This window comes from Papio anubis, chromosome 14 (assembly GCF_008728515.1).
Source record: "Papio anubis isolate 15944 chromosome 14, Panubis1.0, whole genome shotgun sequence".
Classification (NCBI taxonomy): domain Eukaryota; kingdom Metazoa; phylum Chordata; class Mammalia; order Primates; family Cercopithecidae; genus Papio; species Papio anubis.
Window position 1 is genome coordinate 86987519 of NC_044989.1, and position 23619 is coordinate 87011137.

Consider the following 23619-nt stretch of genomic DNA (forward strand, 5'->3'; position numbering starts at 1 on the left):
TGAAATTAACCCATTTATATTTATTGTAAATACTGATGTTTGGACTTACTTTTCACATTAAAAACATTTTTACCATATGTTCCAGTTTCTTTTGCTTATCTCGTTCCCATTCTGCCTTCCGTTCAGCCGGATAATTTTTTTTTTCATTTAGCAGCTCCCTTCCTTTAAATGGTCTGCAGATTATAAATCCAATTCAATTCTTGTGTTATTAACTTTAAAAACTTAAAAGTCATATTCATAATATGTATATTGAAAATTAACATCCAGAGTTAATTTGCATCTATAATCCCTTGTATGTTTCCAAACATTCTCTGATTATCCGTTTTCACACAAAATGGAGGCATGAGTTCTTCTTAAGGATTAAATGTGATGTAATGTCAAACACCAGCCTTTATGAACATGTCTTCAATTTCTTTATTCCATTTCTTTTTCATTCAATCAAAATACTTAAGGTCCAGGGCACACAATCACCCCTTAACTGCTTTGTCCTTCAAAGTCACCTTCTCTTTCACCTCTTGCATCATTCATTATGGCCTTCAACTACTTTAAATTTCTTTGTAAGTCTCTGAATACCTTCTCAATCCCCCTTTAGAGAAAAAAAATCCCATTATACATGTATGCAAAGGTCTCTTTTGCTCTAAATTTAATGAACGTCATTATCCAGTAACTCCACGACTTTCTTCATTTATCCTTCAAAATGGCGGACTTCAGACGTTCCACGATCAGCACCACGTGCGCCTGCGCCTCCCGCAGCCATTTCGCCCAGCAGCCTAACCTCTGCGAGGCGCCTGCGCACGAGCCTCCAGCGCACTGTCGCTCCTCCCTCTAGCTGAGTACGCCTGAAACCGCACGTTCTCTTCCCTTCCCTCCCCCGCTGACTGTGCACCGCCCTCACCCTTTCCTGTGAGATTCTTCCGCGAAGTGGAAGGCTCATCTTCGGTCGACAGCCCACGCACTTGAAGAACAATCCAATAGGCACTTATAGCTCAGGATCTCGCCGTTCAGTCTTATCTATGCGCCACGGCAATTTTCCTCCAGGTCCCAAAGTTGATAACCGATTTCGCGGGACTTTTTTTTTGCATACCGTGAGGCAACAAATGGAAAGAATGGGTCTGTGGCGGAGGGATCACTGGCTTATTCTCTGTGTACTTTAACCTAATGGGGGTCGCCCGGGAGTCGGAAGGGGGAGGGGAAAGGGAGGAGGCAGCCAAGGAATTGTTTTTTTCTCTGGCCCCGCCCTCGCCCGGCCGGCCAATGGTGATGATCTGTTTCCCCCGGAGCCTCGCCCAGCTCTTGTGTCTCAGCCAATGAGCGGCGGAAGCGGCTCCGAGGGGGCGGGTCCGGGAGGCTGTGCGTGTCTTGTGAGAGCTCTTGAACCAAGTCAGTGCTGGAGTCGCCTGGGCGGCTGGAAACGGCGGCTGCCGCCGGTGACTCAGGGAGGCGGGAGGCGGGGTAAGAGCGCCGCGGCCTCGGCTGCGGGGAGAGGGGGAAGAAAGGTGAAAGCGCTGAGCGCGCGGCCCCGCCGCCCGTTGGCAGCGGCGCAGGCCAGGGGAGACAGGCGCCCGGGGGTCGGGGGCCGGGGAGCTGGGCGCCGGGGCTGGGCGGCGGGGCAAGTGCGGAATCGCGGGTTCGCCTTCCCTCCCCCGCGGGGCCGCCCGGGGCGGGGACCCAGCCGCCAGGGACCGGCGCTCTGCACCGGGGGCCTTTTCTTTTAGGGGCTGAGGGCTGAACACTTTCAAATCCACTCAAGCCGCAGATAATTCTTCCCTCACTCTCTCTGCGTTTGCGTTTGAGCTGTTAGAGAAGCCAAACTTGGGAGAGCGAGGGTCACGCGGCGCTGGGGCCCGGGTGTGTGGCAGGGGAGGGCGCCGGGGAGCGGGAGGGTGCGGGAGGGGGGCTTGGTACGGGTCCGCCCGGGGCCGCGTCCTCGCGCGGGTTCGGCGCCCTCAGCCCGCCCTCCCTGCTGTCTCCGCCCGGCCCCCTCCCACCGGCCGCCCCCGTCGCATTTTGTTTTTGTGTTTTTGCAGGGAGGAGCCCTTCCTGCAGGCGTGGAAACCATGGTGCTCACGCTCGGAGAAAGTTGGCCGGTATTGGTGGGGAAGCGATTTCTCAGTCTGTCCGCAGCAGACGGCAGCGACGGCAGCCACGACAGCTGGGACGTGGAGCGCGTCGCCGAGTGGCCCTGGCTCTCCGGGACCATTCGAGCTGTCTCTCACACCGACGTTACCAAGAAAGATCTGAAGGTACAGGCGGCTCCGGGCCTCTGCTGCCGGACGTTTCGCAGTTACCTTGGTAACGCGACCATGGGTTCCCTCCTTCCGTTTTCTGAAAACGGAGACCAGAAAGTTGGCATATGATCTGAAGGTGCAGGAAGCTAGACCTTGAAAGTCTTTGGAATGGTTGTGTAGAGCCGAGTTGTGTTTGGCCCACAGCTCCTGGCTGCCTGGCTTTAATAATGGCTTAGGGTTGTTCAGACACGCTTCATTAATGCCGGTGCTGTGTCCCACTAGGGCTGTCTCATCTTTACTCCAGAGGAGGAGGAATATTTTTGTTAGCGTTAGGTTGGGCCTGTAGGTGACGTTTGGGGTCATTAAGAATTGAGTGTTAGTGTTTAGAAGTACTTTCAGCTGGTTTTGTTTGTTTGTTCCTGTTAATTTATTCACTCAACTTTTAAAAAACTTCCATACTTGTTAAAAACGAAGTGAGTGTAGAGGGAGGAGCTTAAGTTCTGTTTGGCGTATTAGGGTGGGTGTTTGTCCGTATGTGGTGGGTCAGGGCAGGAGTGGGTTCCTGGTTGTCTGTGATGAGCCTGTGGGTGGGTGTGGGATATGACCATATATGGAGGGATGGGGTGGAGCTGTCCCATATATGGTATATTGGAGGACTGGCTTAGAAATACTGTACTTGGACGCATGAGGGGAGGGAGAGAATTGGGAACAAGTGCGGCCAGTGAGTTTTTTTTTTTTTTTTTTTTTTTTGTTAATCATAATGACACTCAGAACCTTTTTCTGTTAGATCTTTTCAAAGACAGATGAATTCTGATTGTGCTCCCTAATAGAAGTATTGGTGTGAAAGGATTGTCTGGGAACAACCAGTGAGGAAGCCATTGTACCAACAAAGACTCCTTTGTGCAAAAATAACTGAAAAAAGGTTCCTAACAAAGACTCCAAAGTGGTGATAACTTGAAGGAATCTTGTCAGAACAGAAGATATTTCCACCCTGCGTAGTGGATATGTTTCAAAATCTTCACTTGGCCATCATCTTTGCTTTTTCTTAAACTATGCTCAAATAAAGGAAGCAAGTTTTAGCATTGGCAGTTGATTTTATGTTGATTTCTGAAACGCTGTTCATTTGAACACTTTCAGGGGGACAGTGTATGCCCAAACTGGTATTTATCTGCAAAGAGTTGTAGGAAAGGGGTATGCTGTTAAGCATGTTTTAAAGCTTCAATGTTGTGCCTTCTCTCATGTTGAAAAGGAGGAGTGACCAAAGAGCATTTAACCATGTGCCAAGCACTTCACAACTATGATCTCGTTTAATCCTTGTAGCAGTTCTTGGGGGTAGGTACTAATATTGCCCCCATTTTATGGATGAAACTACTGTGCCTGAGGGATATTAAGCATCTTGCCAAGGACACATAACTAGGAATTGACATATCCTGTATTCTGTCTAACCCAGGAAGTTTTACTCCAGAAGCTGCCCTCTTAACCGTCAGGCCAGTGATCAAGAGCCACAACAGAGCTCCTGTCATATGCTGTGAGGTTTGGTTTTTTCCTCCATTCCACTCATTTTTCTGCCAAATCAGGTTTTGATGTTTATAGAGATAATATATTGTGGTACAAGAATGGCCAACCTTTTTGCTTTGGACTTATAACCTTTCTATAAGATGGGCTTTGTGTACTAGATTTCAGTCGTGTTTGTTGTGGTTTATTTCACCTGCCAAATCAAATTTTCTCTAGTGCATTTGTTTTTATGTGATTTGAATGGAAACAAGATTTTATTTAAACTTTACAGTCTTTAGTTCTTTGGCAGATGTTGAGAGACTAGGCGTTCCCTTCTCTTCTCTGGCAGTGACCAAGGACCTGTTGGGTTAGGCAGGCAATCTAGGAGGAACCTTACATGTATATATTTTTAAATCTCCTCCCTCCACCCCCGACCTTTGAGGAGGTGGTGATGTCTTCATTTTCAGAATGAGGAAATAGATTTAGGAAAAGGAATCTTCTCCAGATTTGCATAATTAACTACTAAGGGAGGCTGCGAATCCAGATTTGGCTGAGTGTCTTCTCCACTGCACTTCGGTGCCTAACCTGAAGACACCTGGGAGTTCATGTCAAAAACAATTTTGGCTAGGTTGAATTTTTGCCTTACTTTGTACACATCACAACTCAACCCTCATGTAAGATGCCAATCTACTGTCTCTTTTCTAGTCATGATTTATCACTGCATTTCTTAGTTGAGTAGCAGATATTAAGTTTGGGGGCTAAGTTGCCTTTAACAAAAAATAAGATTTTATTTTACCTTGATTTTAGAGTTCGGGGGTCTTGTTGCCCAGGCTGGTCTGGAACTCCTGGGTTCAAAACACCGAAACCAATTTGTGCTTGGTGAGATACAGGCAGGAACCAAGTAACTAAGAACATGCTTGCACTAGGGTTTAGGGGCTTTACGTTTTGGCGGGGGTGGGATGGGGGTGGGGCGAGGAGCTGAGATGAATGTCAATAAATAACATTCAAGGAATATGTAACCATTCTTCTGTTATTAGGGCCAATACAAGTCTGTCTAGACTGGCTTGCTTAGATAGCTAGGCATGATATTAATGAGGCCAAGGCTTGTTAATTTTGTTTCATCTAGAGAGACTTTGTAACAGAATCACTTATTTAGATGACAAAAAGATAATATGTCTAGTAGTTGGTTACACAGAAGTTAAGGTGAAGACATAACAACAGTAGATAACTATGATTAAGTGGTTACATCAGGATTTAGCAAAGAAAAAATAATCATTAAATGATTACTATGTGACGATTACTTCATTTAATCCTTACAGATATCCTAGATGGTGAACTACATTTTTAGTGTCAAAAACTGAGGCGTAAAGAAGTTAAATAACTTGTCCAAGTTTGTCTCCAGACCTTGGACACTGGGCTTTAATATTCAGGTAGAGGGAGGTTAGAGCATTTTAGTTTGCTAGCCTCTATATCCCTAGCACCTAGAACACTGCTTGGCATGTAGTGTGTGCTCAACTATTTGAATGGATAAATGAAGGAATCGTAAAATTATTACCTCTCCTGTGGAGCAACAGTTCAGAAAGAATCTACTGATGAGGCAGTAGCATTCTCTTCATCTGGAATGACAACAGATCTTAATTAGATGTGGCTATAAAGACCACTTTAATCTTATTTTTATCCTGCTCTTTCTACTTGAGTATGAAATGAGTTGCTTCCTAGCTGATTTTGTTCACATAATTATGCATGCTGGGAATGCCCTGCTTCTTTAACTTGTCCTTTTCTTCCTTGAAGCCTAGCTTTTCCTTGAGTCTAATGCCCCTTCTTAGTCCTTAGGGGTGTCCTTAGCAGGTAAGTAGTCCTTGCCATCTGTATGTACCATTTCCTGCTATTGTCAGCAGTTGGGTTACTTGACTAATGCCTAGCCTTTCATTTTTGCACACCATTGGAACTTTAATGTTAGTGCAGTCTGCTGCCAGTCAAGCCATGTAAAATGAAAAAACTAGCACAGTATAAAAACTGCCCCTTTTAATTGAATGCTGGACCTTGGGATTTTAGACAAACATTTTATTTAGGCATAAGAAGACATAAGTGGAAGCACAAGGAATTAATTTCTTTGTGGGATAGTGAATTAAGTGGTATTCTGCATTGTACAGGGCACAAAATAGACGTGTAATTAAAAATTTCTTGTCTAAAAACCATATCATTCTGTGCTCCTACTTTTAAACTTGGAAACACTTTCCTTGGTCTTTCTGATGGCTTTTATAATCATATAGTCAGGTGAGATGAGAGTATGGTAAGAGTGGGAGATTTTGATATTAGTTTATTAGATATAATTGTATATCAGAGATTTTCTGTTGGGGAAATATTAGCTTGAAAAATCTGAAATACCGAGCATTTGGTCAAAGTGTTTCATAGGTACTAATAAGGTACACATTTGCAAAATACCATATTAAAAGGAGCAGATTTCAAAATTATAGGTAGTGAATCATAATTGATTCTGGCTTTTGAAGTCTCGCGGTCTAAGTTACACATCTCATTGTGAACCAAAGGAGCACGGGTGAAATAACACAATTTGGAATAGAAACTAGTTGTATCTGTCAGCTTGCATGAGCTTGGTCAAGTCACTTTAGTTCTTACTGAATTTAAATGTCTCTTTAGGCCAGGCGCAGTGGCTTACACCTGTAATCCCAGTAATTTGGTAGGCCAAGACGGGTGGAGGTCAGGAGTTCACGACCAGGATGGCCAACATGGTGTAAAACCCAGTCGCTACTAAAAATACAAAAATTAGCTAGGTGTGGTGGCACACACCTGTAATTCCAGCTACCTGGGAAGCTGAGGCACGAGAATCACCTGCATCCAGGAGGTAGAGGATGCAGTGAGCTGAGATTGCACCACTGCACTACAACTTGGGCAACAGATTGAGACTGTCTCAAAAAATAAGTGTCTTTAAATGTCCACAGAAGAGGCTTTTTGGGGGGATGTCATTAAATGTAAAACCTCAGACCTCAAGGCACAAATGAAAGATGCTTTGTTTCTTCTGGAAATGGGGTCTCGCTCTGTCACCCAGGCTAAAGTGCAGTGGCGCAATCATAGCTCACTGCAGCCTCAACTTCCTTGGCTCAAGCAATCCTCCCACCTCAGCCTCCCAAATATCTAGGACCAGAGGTGTGCACCACCACTCCTGGTTAATTTTTGTATTTTTTGTAGAGACGAGGTTTCCCCACGTTGCCTTGGCTGGTTTAGAACTCCTGGACTCAAGTGATCCTCCTGCCTTGGCCTCCCAAAGTGCTGGGATTACAGGTGTGAGTCACCGTGCCTGACTGACATATATGGTTTTGCTAGGAAACTTTTGAACAATATTGAAGAAAGCTCACAACTTGTTGGTTTTATTATGTATTTTTTAAAGTCGTCTTTTTCCAAACAAAAGATAATGTGAATTTTTGGCTAACACAGCCTAATATTTGAAAGTCATAAGCTTAAATTGTTTTTAAGAAGCTGAATTTTTTTTTTTTCACATCACTCAAAAATTGGGATATGAATAGGGATCCTGTCTGGCTTTTGGTTTATGGTTATCTTAAGCTTTAGATAGTGATCTGGTAAGAACTGTGATGTTGCTTAAGTTTTGGGAAACCACTTACGATCTTAATCCGTCTTAATCCTGCACTTTTTTTTTTTTTTTTTTTTTGCTGAATAGATATTAATCATGTTGAAGACCCTCTTTCCCCTGCTCCTAATAGGTGATACCTTGATAAGATTTGAATTAACCATGGAGGTATTAAAACTACTGAGTTGTCTTGCCAGACCCTTTACATACTGTCTTTTGAAATATGCCCAACTATGCAATGAGAGGTGTTACGTTTTTCATTTTGAAAAACGTTGAGAGAACTTAGATTTTCTAAGTGAGGGTTCTTAACCTGGGGTGCAGGTCAGTTGGTTTCCTTTGTAATTGTAAATATTTTATTTTATATATGTAAAATCATTCTAAGAGAGATTCAATATAGCTGGGAATTCAAACCAAGATCTCTGAATCTGGATCTGGAATTTGTGGGTGCTCATGCCTCTTATGCCACATTGCTGATAAATGAGAAAACTGTCCACCTAAAGCTTGGTTGAGTTTGAGGTTGATGTGAATATGGAGCAGAAAGACTAGCCAATTTAGGGGAGATGTCAGAAAATACGGATTCCGTGGCTAGGAAACAGAAAGAAAGATGGGCAGTCTCTGCCAACCTTTGTGAAAGACCATTTGGTTGATTACAGTGATAGAAAACATATATATAACCAGGGAGAAACATATATGGGCCTTGCCACGCGGGTGTTTACATTCATTCTGATTTGGAAAGTACTCAGTAATAACTGCAAAGTTAAAAGCCTAAAATACCAAGAAGATATGTAGTTTCCTAGGTAAAGTTACCTGGGAAGTTAGGGATGCATGTTTTGTTGGCTGAGAAGGGTAGGGTAGATCTTATATTTCATTTATTTTTGTCCTGTAGACTGGAGAAGGTTTGGGATTGGGGCTAATGTGGGAATTTAGTGCCTTCTAAGTAGATGAGAGAAACAAGATAGGAACCCATTGCAGAGGGAAATTTATTCATTAATCTATTCCAACAAGTATTTGAGTGCCGATTAGTTTCCATATACCAGTGATATACGGTGGTAAGCAAAAGCAGAGACAGACTTTGACCTATTAGAATTTATTTGTCAATCAGTTAACCACAAATAAATAATGCAAAGTGTGGATAAGAGCTAAGACGGAAAAGTACAGAACTTTGAGTGCAATTAGTAAGGAGACCTCTCTTGGGAGAGAGAGGCACTTTGGTAAGGGAGGGTTTGAGGAAAGGATATATGAATTTTGTTCTGACAGATGAAGTTAACTAGTTAATAAACTTAAGGTTGAAAAGGGATGTATGACTGATGTCTGTAAAATTATGAACAGATTTGATAGATGATAGATGTATTAACTAATTCCTGGAAACCAAAATGAGAGACCTCTTTAGTGAGAGGAGGAATTTTAAATCAAATAGAAACAGTGATTTTTACACTGAATATTGAGGGAGTTTATTGTCATTGGTAGAATACAAAAAGTGTTAAAGAGGACCTAGAGTAAGTTAAGGGGTAGCATATTCATAATGGGTTAAGGAAGCTGGAGTGTTTCAGTGCTTTTATATGACTTTGAGTTTTATGGTTTTGTAAACAATTCCTACTCATAGATCACTCCCAGAAGCCCACTTTTAGACTGAATTTTTTTAATGTCTTAAAATATGTATACAAATTATAAGAGTTGTAGCCTTACGGTTAAAAGTATTATGCAGGTCAGAAGCAGAAAACATTACAATTACTTGGAAAACAATATTTCAAGGTAGTTTAACTTTCATGTAAGAAGTTATAGTTCTGAAAAACTCTGTAGTCATTATATTAATCACTTGTTTCTATGTTATCAAACTAGTAGTTTTAGACTCCAAATTCTGTGGTAAATTTCCTAGCTTATTCAACTGAAAGGGATATTGAAAATGTGCTATATATTAGGCCTTGTGCTAAATTCTACTCATTTCAGAGGAATTCAAAAGCAGGTGGTGGATTGTGGTGATGGGGTGTTGTCTGAAGCCCACTTATATTGTCAACAGAGAGTTACAATGCAATTCTATTAAGTACATCTTTTGAGTTTCAAATTTTTGTCTTCCAGTTCCAAAAGCTCAGATGTCTAATTAACGTATGTAAACACCTGCTAAGTAGAGTTTCTTTGGTTTCTGGGCTTTCCAGGGGTTTACTTTAGGGACAGAGACTGGCCCAAAAAGCCTTGACTTCTGCATCCCGAAGTGAGTTGGGAGCCAAAGCCTGGTTCATGTGTGATTATGTGTTGTGGGCTGTGACGGGACGTGAGGGAGCTGAAAGGGGGAAAGCACATCCAGATAAAAGATTCACATAGAATAATGAAGGTATAGTTCGTTATTAACTGGGGCATTTGTAATGCTTATTTTTACAAATTGAATCTGCTTCCCCCACCCCCCAATTTTGTCTGTCTAGGTGTGTGTGGAATTTGATGGGGAATCTTGGAGGAAAAGAAGATGGATAGAAGTCTACAGTCTTCTAAGGAGAGCATTTTTAGTAGAACATAACTTGGTTTTAGCTGAAAGAAAGTCACCTGAAATTTCTGAACGAATTGTACAGTGGCCTGCAATAGTGAGTAAAACTTGGGCTTATTGAACTCCTGAGAAGAGGGCGTTTTATCCATTGTGGGTAAAACAAGGAATATATAAATGTAATGCCAGAAAGTCAGAAAAGTTCCCAGGATCTCCTGCCAGCCCTGGAGGTAGTAGTGGGAATGTCTAGGTCAGAAGGCAGGAACCTAGCAGTCATATGCAAACATATAGATCTGTTTGGTTTGGCCCTTGCAATACTTTCAAAACATTTGAATTAATTGCCTACTTTAAAAAATGCGGAGAATACATCTAAAAATCTAGATTTCTACTCTCTTAAAAAATCTACAAGATAATGGCAGCACTGGAGCCTTAAGGCAGCAATAGGCTGGAACTGAATAGTAGCTGTTGCCTTGTTTCCTGTATGGTTTCCAGTCTTGATCTTATGATCTTTAAGGTTCCCTCTGGATTATTATATTTTTTGGCTTTAAAGATACTGTAAGTCAGTATATGATTGTGCTTTATCCACATTGTAAAATGTGGTGCAAAGAGAAGAGTGAGCGCTGTCTGGAGAGGACACTTTAGTCTTTATAGGACTTGAGCTGGTGCTTCAAGGAGTAAAGGTTGGATCTAGATAGTTTGGAAAGGCCGGGAGAATAGTTGAAGGCTGATCAGATTGTGATCAGGTTTTGCCCATAAGTGAAAAGAGCTGCCATGGAGATTCTTGAGAGATAAGGGTTGCGGTTCAAGTTTTATTTTGCTCTTTGTATTTTTTTTCCAGCTGTTTAGAACTGGGTAAAAACACAGACCTGTCTCCCCAGAAAAGTGTGCATACGAACAGTTTTTGCATAAATTTTTGGGAAACCATGAATCTGTGGACCCAGTCCTGTATATTAATAACTCCCAAACGTCTATCTGGTTTAAATTACTGGGTTTGAATAAAAATTGTATTATCTGTGGCTGCATAAATAGTAGTTGTGAGATAACTTGCAGTAAATAAAAAAAATTAATGGCTTTATCACTTTCTCTGTGTATGGGAAATAGCCAGTTCCTATTTTCAGAATTATGCTGACAGCAGTTACGATGCTAACGTGTTTTCTTTTGTTTTAGATGTACAAACCTCTGTTGGACAAAGCTGGTTTGGGATCCATAACTTCTATTCGCTTTCTGGGAGATCAACAAAGACTATTTCTTTCTAAAGATGTTTTGAAGCCTATACAGGTAAAACATAGAAACAGTAGTAATCTTTAGAAACAGAAATACGAACTCCTTTAACATGAGAAGTACAGTACAGTTGAACCTTGAACAGTGTGGGTATTATGGATGCCGACCCCTTGCACAATAAAACATCTACATATAACTTCGATTCCTTCCAAACTCTGCTAATAGCTTACTGTTGACCAGAAGCCTTGTTGATAAACAGTTGGTTAACATATATTTTGTGTATGTATTACATACTGTATCTTACAATAACTAGATAAAAGAAAATGTTATTAAAATCGTAAGCAGAATACATTTAGTATTCATTAAGTAGAAGTAGATCATTATAAAGGTTTTTATCCTTGTCTTCATGTTGAGTAGGCTTTTGGTCTTGCAATCTCAGGGGTGGCAGAGGTGGAAGAAAATCTGTTGATAAGGGGTCTGCAAAGTCCACACCTGTGTTGTTCAGTGGCCAAATGTATTGATGTTGATTGCTCTAATTTAAATACCTAAAGGGAAAGAACCCATCCCATCATCAATTAGGTGTTAGACTCATTCCTCAGTGTTAGCTTTTGGGTTAGTGCTGTCCATTTATGGTTGAAAGGACTATAGTTGATGGTGTGTGTGTATGGAAAACACTTAGGTAATATGAAAATAATGTTTAAGAGTAGACTGTTTATATACATATATGTGCATGCATATATATACACTTATGCATACATATATATATATAAGCAGTCCTCATTATTTGTAGATTCTATGTTTGTGAATTTATCTGCTTGCTAAAATATATTTGTAACCCCAAATCAATACTTGTGGTGACTCATGGTCATTCACCAGTACTTGCAGAGCTGCAAACAATTTGAGTTGCGTGATGCAGGTTCCCAGCTCCTAGCTAAGGTTAAATAGGTGATGTTCCACCTTGTTTCACTTATGCTGTAAACAAGTGTGCTTCTTGCAGTCTAGTGCTGCATTTTTGTGCTTTTTTTTTTTTTTTTTTTTTTTTGGTGATTTCACTGTTTAAAATGGTCTCAGCAGCAGTGCTGAAGTGCCATGATGTGTCTTAGGAACAAAATGTGTTAGATAAGCTTCGTTCATCTGTGAGTTACTTGGCTGTGAATTCAAGTTTAGTGCATAAGCAGTGTATGTTAAATAAGATGTCTTTTAACAGAAACGCATAAAACAAGATTATGTGTCAATTGTTTGATGAAAATGTGACCAGAGGCTCGAAGGAACCTATGCCTGTATTTCCCCTAGGAGCAATGGTTCAGTATTTGTTAATAAACCATTTTTTTGCAACTTGATAAAACTTAAATACTGCAAATGGGTGAGAATAGACTTCACACGCGTGCACAAACACACACACATTATAATAATATTCATCTTTTAGATATCATTTATAAAGCTGAATAATCTTCTTTACTACTTTCTGTTTTGTGACTTCATACTTGACTTGTTTTTTTGTAGTATAGAACTCTGAAACCTATTTGCTAAAAGTGGTTTGGGGTCAGTGGTTACCGGGTTGCCAAGCCTGTGTTGGGAAGCCCAAAGCACTGGCTTTCCCTCTACTTGAGTCTCATCCGTACTTCCATATCTGGAAAGTGAGTGAAAACAGAATTCATAATCTGAACCTTATTTTATAATGTTTAAGTAATGGAACAGAGGAAGATGCTTTCACTTAGTTAATTTCAGACAGAAGTTCTTAGGTTAGATACCCATCTGGATATTTTTCCTGCCTTAAAGGGAAGACTGACTTGCTTGCGGGGATCAAATAACATACAGGGAGGTTGTGGATATTTTGCTTTAGTGAGTGATAAAAGGAATTTTTTATTCTTAGTGATGTTTTCTGAATTTACATCTTTCCTGTATTTAAGGTTTTCAGTTAAGGTAGAACTCTAGTTTTGTTTCTTGAGGTTGAAAAAGAAACATCTAAATTAGTAAGTTTATATTTATTCTCAGAGGGGCTGTGAGCCATCAGTGTGAATGTTGTCATTAATACAATATTAATATATAATTAACTGGGAGAAATATAATGTGTGGTCTTTTACTGATGTTGAGTTTTCAAAGTTTAGTACTTCAGATAATTATCTTGTAGATATGGGTGATCACAGTAGGCTGTACAAAAGTCCACATTGGGGGATGTGATCACCCCAGTACGATACTTGCTCTAGATAATGCACAGAGCACGTGAATATCATTTGGCATATGCAAAAATTAGGGTTGAAAGTTAGGGTCCGTCTTTAGATTGAATTTCACTCAGTTATTTGTGGGTGAGAAAAAGATAAGGTATCTGGACAACTGTCTTGCACTTCTGCTAAGCCCTAAAACTCTTCTAGGTAGCCTGATATTTTTCTACTTTATTGAAGCCCTTTGCAGTTCTTTCCATTATTATGTACTTTCATCTTGTAGTAGGAATTGGAGAATACAATTAAATTTTTTGAAATTTTATAAACAATACATGCATGAGAAAACAAAAATGAACACGTTCTGGTAATTAATATTGATCTCTTATGGAGACCCTAGGTTTGTCTAATGTTACTTGGCAAAAGAAATACATTTTTCCAGTGCGGCTTCTCTCTCTAACAGACTAGTTATCCTTCCCAGTGGGAAAAATGGATGAACCATTCTTGGTCACTAACCATTTCACAGTGGCAGAAAAGCATAAAGGCCTGATATCGGAAGGGCTTCTGTGTTTAGCACTGTTTTTTCTTTGCCCTGCTAGAATTCGGTTTGGCAGGTTATTCCTATTGACAGTTTCTGTATTACATTTATCATAACTGGGTGTGCACACAAAGCCAGAAGACTGTGGAATAGTGCCAAGAATGGAGCTGCTGCCAAGAATTGAATGTTTCAGAACTGGCTTACTCTGAAGCCTGAGGCTATTCATTCAGATTTTCTGTTTGTCCCCCCACATCCCTTTTTGTAAAAAAAAAAAAAAAAAATGCATTTGTAATACTAGTTATGTTAAAATAATCTGTGTGAAATGGGTTGTTAAAAACAGCAGTTTCTTACCAGGAAGGGAGCTGAAGCTTGGTCAGCTTTAAGGTGCCTTAGAAAATAGGGTTTTGGCCTAGGTAACCAGGCCGAGATGTGGTTCAAGATTTTCCCTAAAATTGCCATCTTAGGTGCATGCTTGCTCATCCCCAGGGTGGCCACCGGGCACAGCCATGGATTCACTAATGGGAATATGGAAAAAAGGGCTGCCCATAATCAGTGGAGTTTGGTGGAAAGAGATATGTGTACCTTTGGAGTTAATCTTTATGATGTATCAAAAGGTTTGGAGAACACTGATTAAGGAAACATTCTTCTGATTGATGAATAAACTAACTCTCAGTTATGTCATCTACCCCTGCTAGGAGGTTACACAGTGTATTATATGGCACAGGCAGTGTGTTATATAAAATAAAACCCATACAGTAATTGAAATGAATTGACCATGTACATCTGTCTCTTGTGTGTCTTATCTGTGTTTTTTGTCCCTTGGATTTGGATTGTGATTTCCCCATCCACAGTATTTAGGATACAGAGTGTTTTTTACTTGGATTGACCAGCTATTTGTTTGCTTGCTTTTTTCCCATCGACAAAGTTAGTCATATTTAAAATTATGCTTTGATCTGCTCTTAATATTTCTCATGCTTCTAGCTTGGGATGACTTTACTTCAGTCTGCCTTATAGCTGTGCTCATTTGATGGTTTAGGACTTTTTGAGCCATCTGGTTTACTGGAATTGGAATGATTTGGGCTATCACGTGGTTTGTTGACACTACTTTAACCCATTTGATTAACCAATTGAAATAGCCCACTGGAATTTAAATAACTCTTCTTATTAACTGTTATTCCTTAACATGTAATGATTTTTCATTTTTCAGGATGTAAACAGTCTTCGACTTTCTCTTACGGATAATCAGATTGTCAGCAAAGAATTTCAAGCTTTGATAGTGAAGCATTTAGATGAAAGCCATCTTTTAAAAGGTATTTGCATTATCTAGTGTTGATAGTTCATGAGTTGACCAATAATTAGCTTGTGAGAAACTAGGGTTTAGCCTCTCATTCATTTGCTCATTGAAATTTCTTTTTTTCTTTTCTTTTTTTTTTTGAGACAGAGTCTTGTTCCTAGGCTGGAGTGCAGTGGTGCTGTCTTGGCTCACTGCAGCCTCTGCCTTCCAAGTAGCTAGGACTACAGGCATGTATCACCACACCTGGCTAGTTTTTGTATTTTAGTAGAGACAAGGTTTCACCATGTTGGCCAGACTGGTCTCAAACTCCTGGCCTTAAGTGATCTGCCTGCCAAGTGTGAGCCATGATGCCCAGCCATTTCTTTCTTTTTTGCTCAAATAAATTTTTAAGAGTTTTAAAATTTGAAATTCAAAAAATGTGTGTGTTGCTAAAACCTCTGAAATTTGGAAAGTTTGGGGATTATATGAAACTAACAGTAAAGTAGGGCCAGGCACAGTGGCTCAAACCTGTAGTCCCAGCACTTTGGGACATCCAAGGTGGGAGGATTGCTTGAGCCTAGGATAGGAGTTCAAGACCAGCTTGGGCAACACAGGGAGATGCTGATCTCTACAAAACATTTTTAAAAAAATTATCCCAGTGTGGTGGCACATGCCTGTAATCCCAGCTACTCAGGAGGCTGAGGCAGGAGGATCACTTGAGCCCAGGAGGTCAAGGCTGCAGTGATCCCTGATTACACTGCTACGCTCCAGCCTGGGTGACAGAGCAAGACCCTGTCTCAAAATAAATAAATAAATAAATAAATAAATAAAGTAGATATTTTTAAAGCTCAGCTATATTTTGATGTGGAATTTGATATGTTTGGAATATCAGCCATATAAAATGGATAAGGCATTAATTTGATACTCCTTACTTTCCCATTTATGTTACTGAGTTTCCACAATCATACATTTTTTTCTGTGATTTTTAGATTATCAGACATAGTATTTCTGTTGGGGTCCCTGAATTTGATTCCTCTAAAACTACACAGGACAGTGAGTGAGGTCTTGATGAATTGTCTGATATGACTTCAGTCTGATACAAAATAAAAAGTTTAAATTTTCTCTTAGCTTTTCTGAAATGTCAGTCATCTTATGTTTGTAGTGATTCTTTTAATGTTTACTTTTGCATTTTTTAAAAAAAAGACTTAGGAAAAGATTGTCCTGGATGATGTTGCTATTGGGAGATAATGCAAATGGTTCTAAGTTTTTTTTTTTTTTTTTTTTTTTTTTTAAGGTGACAAAAACTTAGTTGGTTCAGAAGTAAAAATTTATAGCTTGGACCCATCTACTCAGTGGTTTTCAGCAACTGTTGTAAGTGGAAACCCAGCATCAAAAACTCTTCAAGTCAACTGTGAGGAGGTAAAGACAACAATAACTCCTTGTAAGATAACTCGACAAAGTGTGATAACTATACAAAGCATGTATGATTTTCTAGGCACTAAATACCTTTATTATTTGAAACTGATTTTCAGTATGTTCTTGAGCATTTTTATTTTCCTGTATCTTTGTTTCATTTATTTTTAAGATTCCAGCACTGAAAATTGTTGATCCATCACTGATTCATGTTGAAGTTGTACATGATAACCTTGTGACATGTGGTAAGATACGTTATTAAAATCTTTCTTCTCCTTTCCCTTTTCCTCCTTTCTTCTCATTAAGAGAAACAGGGAAGCCAACTTAACCTATTTTTAAATATTTTAGGTAATTCTGCAAGAATTGGAGCTGTAAAACGCAAGTCTTCTGAGAATAATGGAACCCTGGTTTCCAAACAAGCAAAATCTTGCTCTGAGGTAACCTTTATTTATGTCACTTGTGTAAAGCTTTCCTTAACTCTAACATTGCATGGCTAGTTTATATTTTTTTTAATCATTTATTTAATTATTTTTGTTTCAGAGATAGGATCTCACTCTGTCACCCAGGCTAGAGTGCAGTGGTGCAGTCAGAGCTTACTGCAGCCTTGAACTCCTGCCTCCAGAGTAGCTGGAACTGCAGGCATGTGCCATGCACGACGTCTGGCTAATTTTTGTGTTTTTTGTAGAGACAGGGTCTTGGTATGTTGATCAGACTGATCTTGAATTCCTGGGCTCAAGCAGTCCTCCCGCCTCAGCTTCCCAAAGTGCTGAGATTACAGTCATGAGTGAGCTACTGCCCCTAGCTGCATGGCCAATTTTTTTAGTGTTATATTGCTGTCTGCTCTTCTTTGCTAGTTCCAGATCTTGGCCATAATTTCTACACTGAAGCAGATGGAGATAATATAAGTTTATGGTTCACTATTTTATTTAAAAAAGTTTCATTTTTTGGTATTTGCTGGAGATTCTCAATAGATTTGACAATTTCACTGTGTGGAAGTGTTCTTAAAGGTAAATTGAGTTGTGTGTGTCAGTGCCTGGCATGAAAAGAGGGAAGGAGCCTTAGAATTCTGAGTAGTTTGGGTGTTGAAATAGGACCCTCACCTTCTGAATAATAAGGAATTTTAATTGGTCGTTTGTGATTGGGTAAACAAATGTATTTCAAGGGAAGTGATTGGTTTGCCATTACTAATTTCTGCCCAGAAAAGTATAGGCTTTTGTGAATGCTACCATGGGTTCAGGTACCAGATTTAATTCTGTTCTGAAATAGTTACCATTTGGACCAAGACTATTTCTTTTTTAGGTGAATTAAATCATTAGGACCTATTACAGTACAGATAACTTTTTTGCACCTTCGGAATCCAAGTGCACTTGTCACATGGATAGTTTCCTGTGTTATAATTATTGAAAACTCCTTTATAATGCTCTGCCCCAGCCTGGAGTTTAAAATTTAAAAACTGACCAAGGCCAGGAGAAATGGCATGGGGAGTGGGCCAGGAAGCCAATGAATGAATCTAGGTTTTTTGATTAAGGGCAGACTGGACTACAGCATCGACTGGAACCAAAGCTAGCACTGTGCCACACAAACACTTGAGTCTATGTAGCTAGGATGGTTAATTGGCTTTCTTGAATCTTTGCCTGTATACAGGCAACAGGAACTTTGATACTTCACCAAAAGCTTTGTAAACCAGTGTCTGAAGCCTCTGCCCTCCTTTGAAAGGGTATAGGCTTTGACTTCTTGAGTGGAGGCTCAGGTTGTTTAGGAAAGAATGAAGAAGTAATTATGGAAATTAGTCTTACTACCTTTCATTTTTGCCTTAAAGTTTACAAGGTAATTTCAAGTACATCCATCCAAGAAACCAGTTACTGTATTAAGTACTCACTGTGTAGTGGATACTTGGGCCTGGAGATTGAAAGGTATCTGGAGTTCCTGTCTCAGAGTCCATAGGATAGTGAAGGAGACAGACTTCTAAAGGGCTCCCACAAGTGCAGGGGGAGTGCTCTGGGCAGGAGCTCTGCAGGTGCCTCAAGAAGCAGCCTGGGCAGAACCCGTGAGACAGAGAGGACATGTCTTGTTTGGTGAAGGGCAAATGTTTCATTGTGGCTGGGGCACAGGAGGCGTGGAAAAAGAGAAGCAGGGTCAGAGATAGGAAGTTTGGGTTTTATGCTGCAGATGAAGAAGGGGTGTCTGGGGTGTTCAGGGGTTTTAAGTTCAGGAGATTGACTTAAGCTTTGTAGATGATGGATGAGAGAAGGATATGAGAATAGAAATGAGGGCACTGATTAGGTTAGTTGTATTGCACATCATAAATAGGCTTGAGGTGAGGCGGTAGCTAAGGGGGTGGAGAGCTATTTAGGAGACAGCATTAGTTGAATTTGGTGGAAGACTAGGTGTTAGGACTGAGGAAGCACAGGAACCTAGCTAATGAAGTAGGTAGAACAAATGGAATGTCTGCCTCAAAGAACGTGACAGTTCTAGCTTAGGAATCCCAAGTGACATGGTCAGGCAATTATTTATGATACTATATAGTCTCCCAGTGTAGAAAGGGGCTGAGCTGGTGAGGAATAGGGGTCCCTGGTCTAGAAGGGAACAGATAGTAAGGCTCTGGGTAAGTAATGTGGCCAGGACTACACAGAGGATGTCAAGCTCAGAGACAATATTGTCGAGTAATCCATAGTATTAGAAGCTGAGAGAGAAACAGGATAGAACAATAATTTCTTTATGTCAGGTTTTAACATTAGAGAAATTATTAGTAGTCTAGAGTTAGTAAATATCAGTTTGGAGAAGTTGGTTGTGTGTTACCTGTCATGGGGAATGTGTCAGTGTAAATTGGAGTATGATGAAAAGGAGAGCTGAGCTGCAAGGTGTGCTGAGGAAGAGGGGTCAGGAATAGGAATGGCATATCCTGTTGGATGGTGGAGCAATCAGTCTGGGGTGCAAGCAGAACTGAGGTCAGTGGGAACCTCCTGTAGGGGAAGGTGCCTTCAGAGTGTTGAGTGTGTCAGCAATGGGAAAGGCGTTTGAGCAAGTAAATTTCTAACCTTCAAGGAGGTACTTGTAAAATGTGGGTATATAGACATATATGATGTGATCCTGTCTCCTTGACTCAAATTCTTAAAAGGTAGGGAGCATTACTTTTTTATCTTTCTCAGCATGTTGCCCATATTATATGTGCTATTGAGCTGATTGATGGGCACATTAGAAGCTATTAAAAAAAATAAGCCTGCACTTTAGCCTGGAGATAAGTTTCTTAACTTCTGCATCTAAAATGATAAACTAAATAAAGTGTTTTAAAAATGTACGTTGCAGCTCTTGAGCTCTATGCTAGTCATGTCATTCTAAAGGGAGTTGAAGGTGGTGGATTTTTACCTGGGTTTTAGAAGTGTTTGAAAATATTTTTTTGATTATTAAGCTCATCTCATTTTAAAATTTTTGGTTAACCTAGAAAAGTATAGTAAAGAATAGAATCATCACTTATAATTATACTTCTCAGAGACTCTCTGTTTACATTTTGAAATACTTATCTCCTATCTCTTTTTCCCCCTATATGTATCACAGAGACCTGATTTTTTTGTTAGTTTTTTAAAACTAAAAACCATAGTCTTGTAGCTTCCTTGATTCCTTTGCAATGTATTATAACTATTATTCCATATCGGCAAATATCTTTCATTCTGGGTGATTCTTGTAATCATTCAAGTTTTGGATATACTGGCCTGGCCTAGATTTCAAGAGGGCTGGAGAGATAAAGGGAGCAGTGGGGAAGGAAAGTATTTGAAAATGTATGAGTGAAAGGTGAGTACAGTAACACACTCAGCACAATTCTCACTGTGTTTGCACTTCCCAGATGTGTTGGACAGGCACTTTTAGGGTGGTCTTTGGAAGACAGGCATTTGGGATTAGGTAGGCAAGACTCTTGACTGTCTTGATGAATACTTTTGGTTAAGCTTAACCTGTTTGCCAGTGATATCTGGCTCCTTGAAGGTCTTCTCTGCCTAGCAGACTATTCCTCAGAGTTACGATGTTGCCTGGTTAGTTGGGAAAGAGTCTGCTGAGGAGTGTGAGCCAGCAGTGTCCTTTTTAGAATTCTATCATACACTCAATTATATTATCTCCGTCTGCTGGCAGGGAGGAACTATTGCCATGACTGGTATAGAAGACCTTCAGGGAAAACTCTTCAGGTAAGAAGAAACTTTGACCCTTTGTTGAGTCAGAGGCCAGTGCAGTGGTGCACTTGTGAACATGGGTTTGGGAATTGGAGTCCTGTTCCTGTTGAGCTACATCTTAGGAAAGTTGTAGAAGGAAATACTTGAGTTTCTTAAAGGAAAAGCACGCTAAGTTATGCTAATTCTAACACACGGTGACAGAATTGAGAAAGTTTTCGCAATGTTTTTCTGCTCATCTCTAAAATTTGTTTTAGCACCAGGCGCTATGGTAAAGCACAGCCCTGTAAAGTATACTTTATAGGAAGAAAGTGCTAGGAAGTGTTAGAGACTGAATTTCAAACCAAAGGCTAACGCCAAAATCCAGTAGTCTTTATCACTGTGCTGTTGCCACTGCTCTCCAAATCTTCTCCTTGGTGTGCTGAATTACCTTTGTATAAATAGCAGATTTCTCCTTTCTTCCCTCCTTCCCTCTGTTCCTCCATCCGTCCTTCCAACAAGTTAGTATTTGCTAGACTGATCTACAGTGGTGATCATCACTTCCTATCACTTGAAGTAACTCATAAGACTTATTGATTTATAGCTATTTAGGAATGTTATGTGCCAACAGCATTCACTCATTCGTATGTTCATTCCACCAGTCTTATTTATTGAGCATCCACTGTATGTTTGGTTTTATGAGGTATAACAGTGGGTATAAGAGCAGGGCCTCTGCCCATAAAGAGTGTGCGTCCCATTGTGAGGAGACTGACAATAAATAAGTGAAAGGTACTTTCATGGCGTGATAAGGGCTATGAAAGGTATAAACAGAAAAATGATAAAGAGTAAGGGACAGCTTTTGGGATGCTACTTTAGAAAGAGTAATCAGAAATTCTGAGAGGGTGACATTTTAACAGACTTGAGGGTGAAGAGAGAGAACCAACCAGCCACTGAAAACGATGTAGCCGGAGAGATAACAAGCACACAGGCCCAGGCAAGAAAGGGCTTAGAACACTAGGAGATGAGAAAGGAAGCAAGTGTAGTTGGAGTACTGGGAGCAAGGGGGGCAGTGAAAAAGATGGGGGGAGGAGGAGCAGGAGTGGGTAGGAGACTGGACCACATAGGATTCTTGTAGGCAGTGGACTGCCATGATCTTATTTGATTTATGTTTTATAGAGATTGCTTTGTGGTAGGAGAGATCTTGGGTAGTATGCAGAGGATTCAACACAAATGGAAGGAAGGTTGGTTAGGAGACGTGTAGCTTAGGGGAAAGATGGTAGTAGTAGTGACATGGAAAGAAATGGGTGGATTCAATACATACTTTGCAAATAGAGGCAAGATTTATTGGTTTATTGATTACATATGGGAAATTAGAGCGATGGAGGGTTTTTTTTTACTTGAGCGGCTTGATTTTATACAGAGTAAAAATTTATGCTTAGGTTTATAATCCAAATTTCTTAAGTATGTTCCTCTTGGGAGAGTAAGGAAAGTTACTCTAAACATAATTCAAAATAAGGATGGTGACCTATATGAGGAAAGATAATTGGTAAAATTGAGCCCTGAATAAGCATTTCAAAATGATTTGGCATTAAACTTTGGGAGACTAACTTCAGATTAACAGGGAATTGTAAGCTATTATAAGCAAAAGGGACTTTAGGAATAAACTAATTTCCTCATTTAAAGGATTAGGAAACTCAAAAAACACCCCAAACCAACCATAACACCTTCTGGAGAACATTAAGGTTCTATTTAACCAAAATTGAGTTGACTGAAATAGTATAATATATGATCAGATAATTTTGTGCCTAAAAATAGTTGAAACTATGCCAAAACTTGGCATGTGATTAAATTCTTATTTTTCAGATATATCTGTTTAGTATATGCTAGCCAGTCTTTTCAAGGCTGTCATAGTAAATTTCTGAGAAAAACATTCATGAGTAGAGTACATGTAAATATATTCAAAATTGTCAGGTTTTAAAAACCTGCTGGCCAGGCGCAGTGGCTCATGCCTGTAATCTCAGCACTTTAGGAGGCCAAGGCAGGCGGATCACTTGAGGCCAAGAGTTGGACACCAGCCTTAACATAGCAAAATCCTGTCTCTACTAAAAATACGAAAAATTAGCCGAGCATGGTGGTGCATGCCTGCAATCCCAGCTACTCGGGAGGCTGAGCCATGAGAATTGCTGGAACCCGGGAGGCAGAGGTTGTAATGAACCGAGATGGCGCCACTGCACTCTAGCCTGGGTGATAATAGCGAGACTGTCTCAAAAACAAAACACAAAACAAAAAATCTATTAATGGAAGCTGTAATCAAACTTTAGAAGTTAGTAACTAGAAGATGAAGAAACTTTGGAGATTCTTCAAGTTTAGATTTGGTGGTAAGGCAAGATGATTGAGAAAGGTATATGACTTAAAAATTTAAGCACATGTGAGGAGCCTGGTGAGATGGGTGAATTGATTTCCCCTGGTTCAGCCATAGACTCGTTGTCTTGAATTTATCTAGTCTCTTTTTTCATGGTGGGAAGTTTATTTTTGTGAATGGTATAAACTGTTTAGAAGTGGATTCAATACTTATATTTTTGTGAAGATAAAATTACCTGAAAAGGGAACGGGGACAGGTGTCCCAGCTTTGCCCACAGGCCTGTCATAACTTGATATTTTTTGCAGCTTGGGATGACTTTTGTGACTTGATGAGCCACATAAGAGCAAGAACTGTCCTCAACTTTTATTGCATTGCAAAGGCTTATCTGGATACCAGATAGGCATCACTGCCTAACACAAGAGTCCTATGTGGTCTGGTCTCCTGCCAAACTACGCAGTAAGTGCGTGGTGGGCACTCAAGTCATGCCAAAGTGAATGCATGTGAAACTGCCACCGTTTAAAATTGTCACTTAAAAGTTCACCTCTGCGTTGTATTATTAAGTAATTGCCACCTGACTGTTTTCCTGGCACAGTAGTTCAGAGATCTGAAAAACATAAGCTTGTGATCCTTTGTAGGAAGACATAAGTTTTGTGAAAAGTTGGAGTGATTTATTTACAGTCTTAAAGCCCTTAATTTTATAGTTTATCACTTGTTTCAC

At 40.1% G+C, this 23619-nt stretch overlaps 1 protein-coding gene across 3 annotated transcripts in view; it reads left to right on the top strand.

The window, feature by feature from the left end:
* The first annotated feature begins 1155 nt into the window (after positions 1 to 1155).
* Positions 1156 to 23619, top strand: part of KDM3A (lysine demethylase 3A) — a 52559-nt gene continuing 30095 nt past the window's right edge. For all 3 annotated transcript variants that reach the window (XR_001894326.3, XM_003908933.3, XM_021925035.1), the window contains exons 1-8: positions 1156 to 1452; positions 2028 to 2243; positions 9744 to 9899; positions 10967 to 11077; positions 14925 to 15027; positions 16285 to 16409; positions 16576 to 16648; positions 16752 to 16840. Coding sequence is in view for 2 of the 3 variants with exons in the window: in XM_003908933.3 (XP_003908982.2) it covers positions 2058 to 2243; positions 9744 to 9899; positions 10967 to 11077; positions 14925 to 15027; positions 16285 to 16409; positions 16576 to 16648; positions 16752 to 16840 (843 nt within the window). In the remaining variant the exon portion in view is untranslated. The remainder of the gene's footprint in view (positions 1453 to 2027; positions 2244 to 9743; positions 9900 to 10966; positions 11078 to 14924; positions 15028 to 16284; positions 16410 to 16575; positions 16649 to 16751; positions 16841 to 23619) is intronic.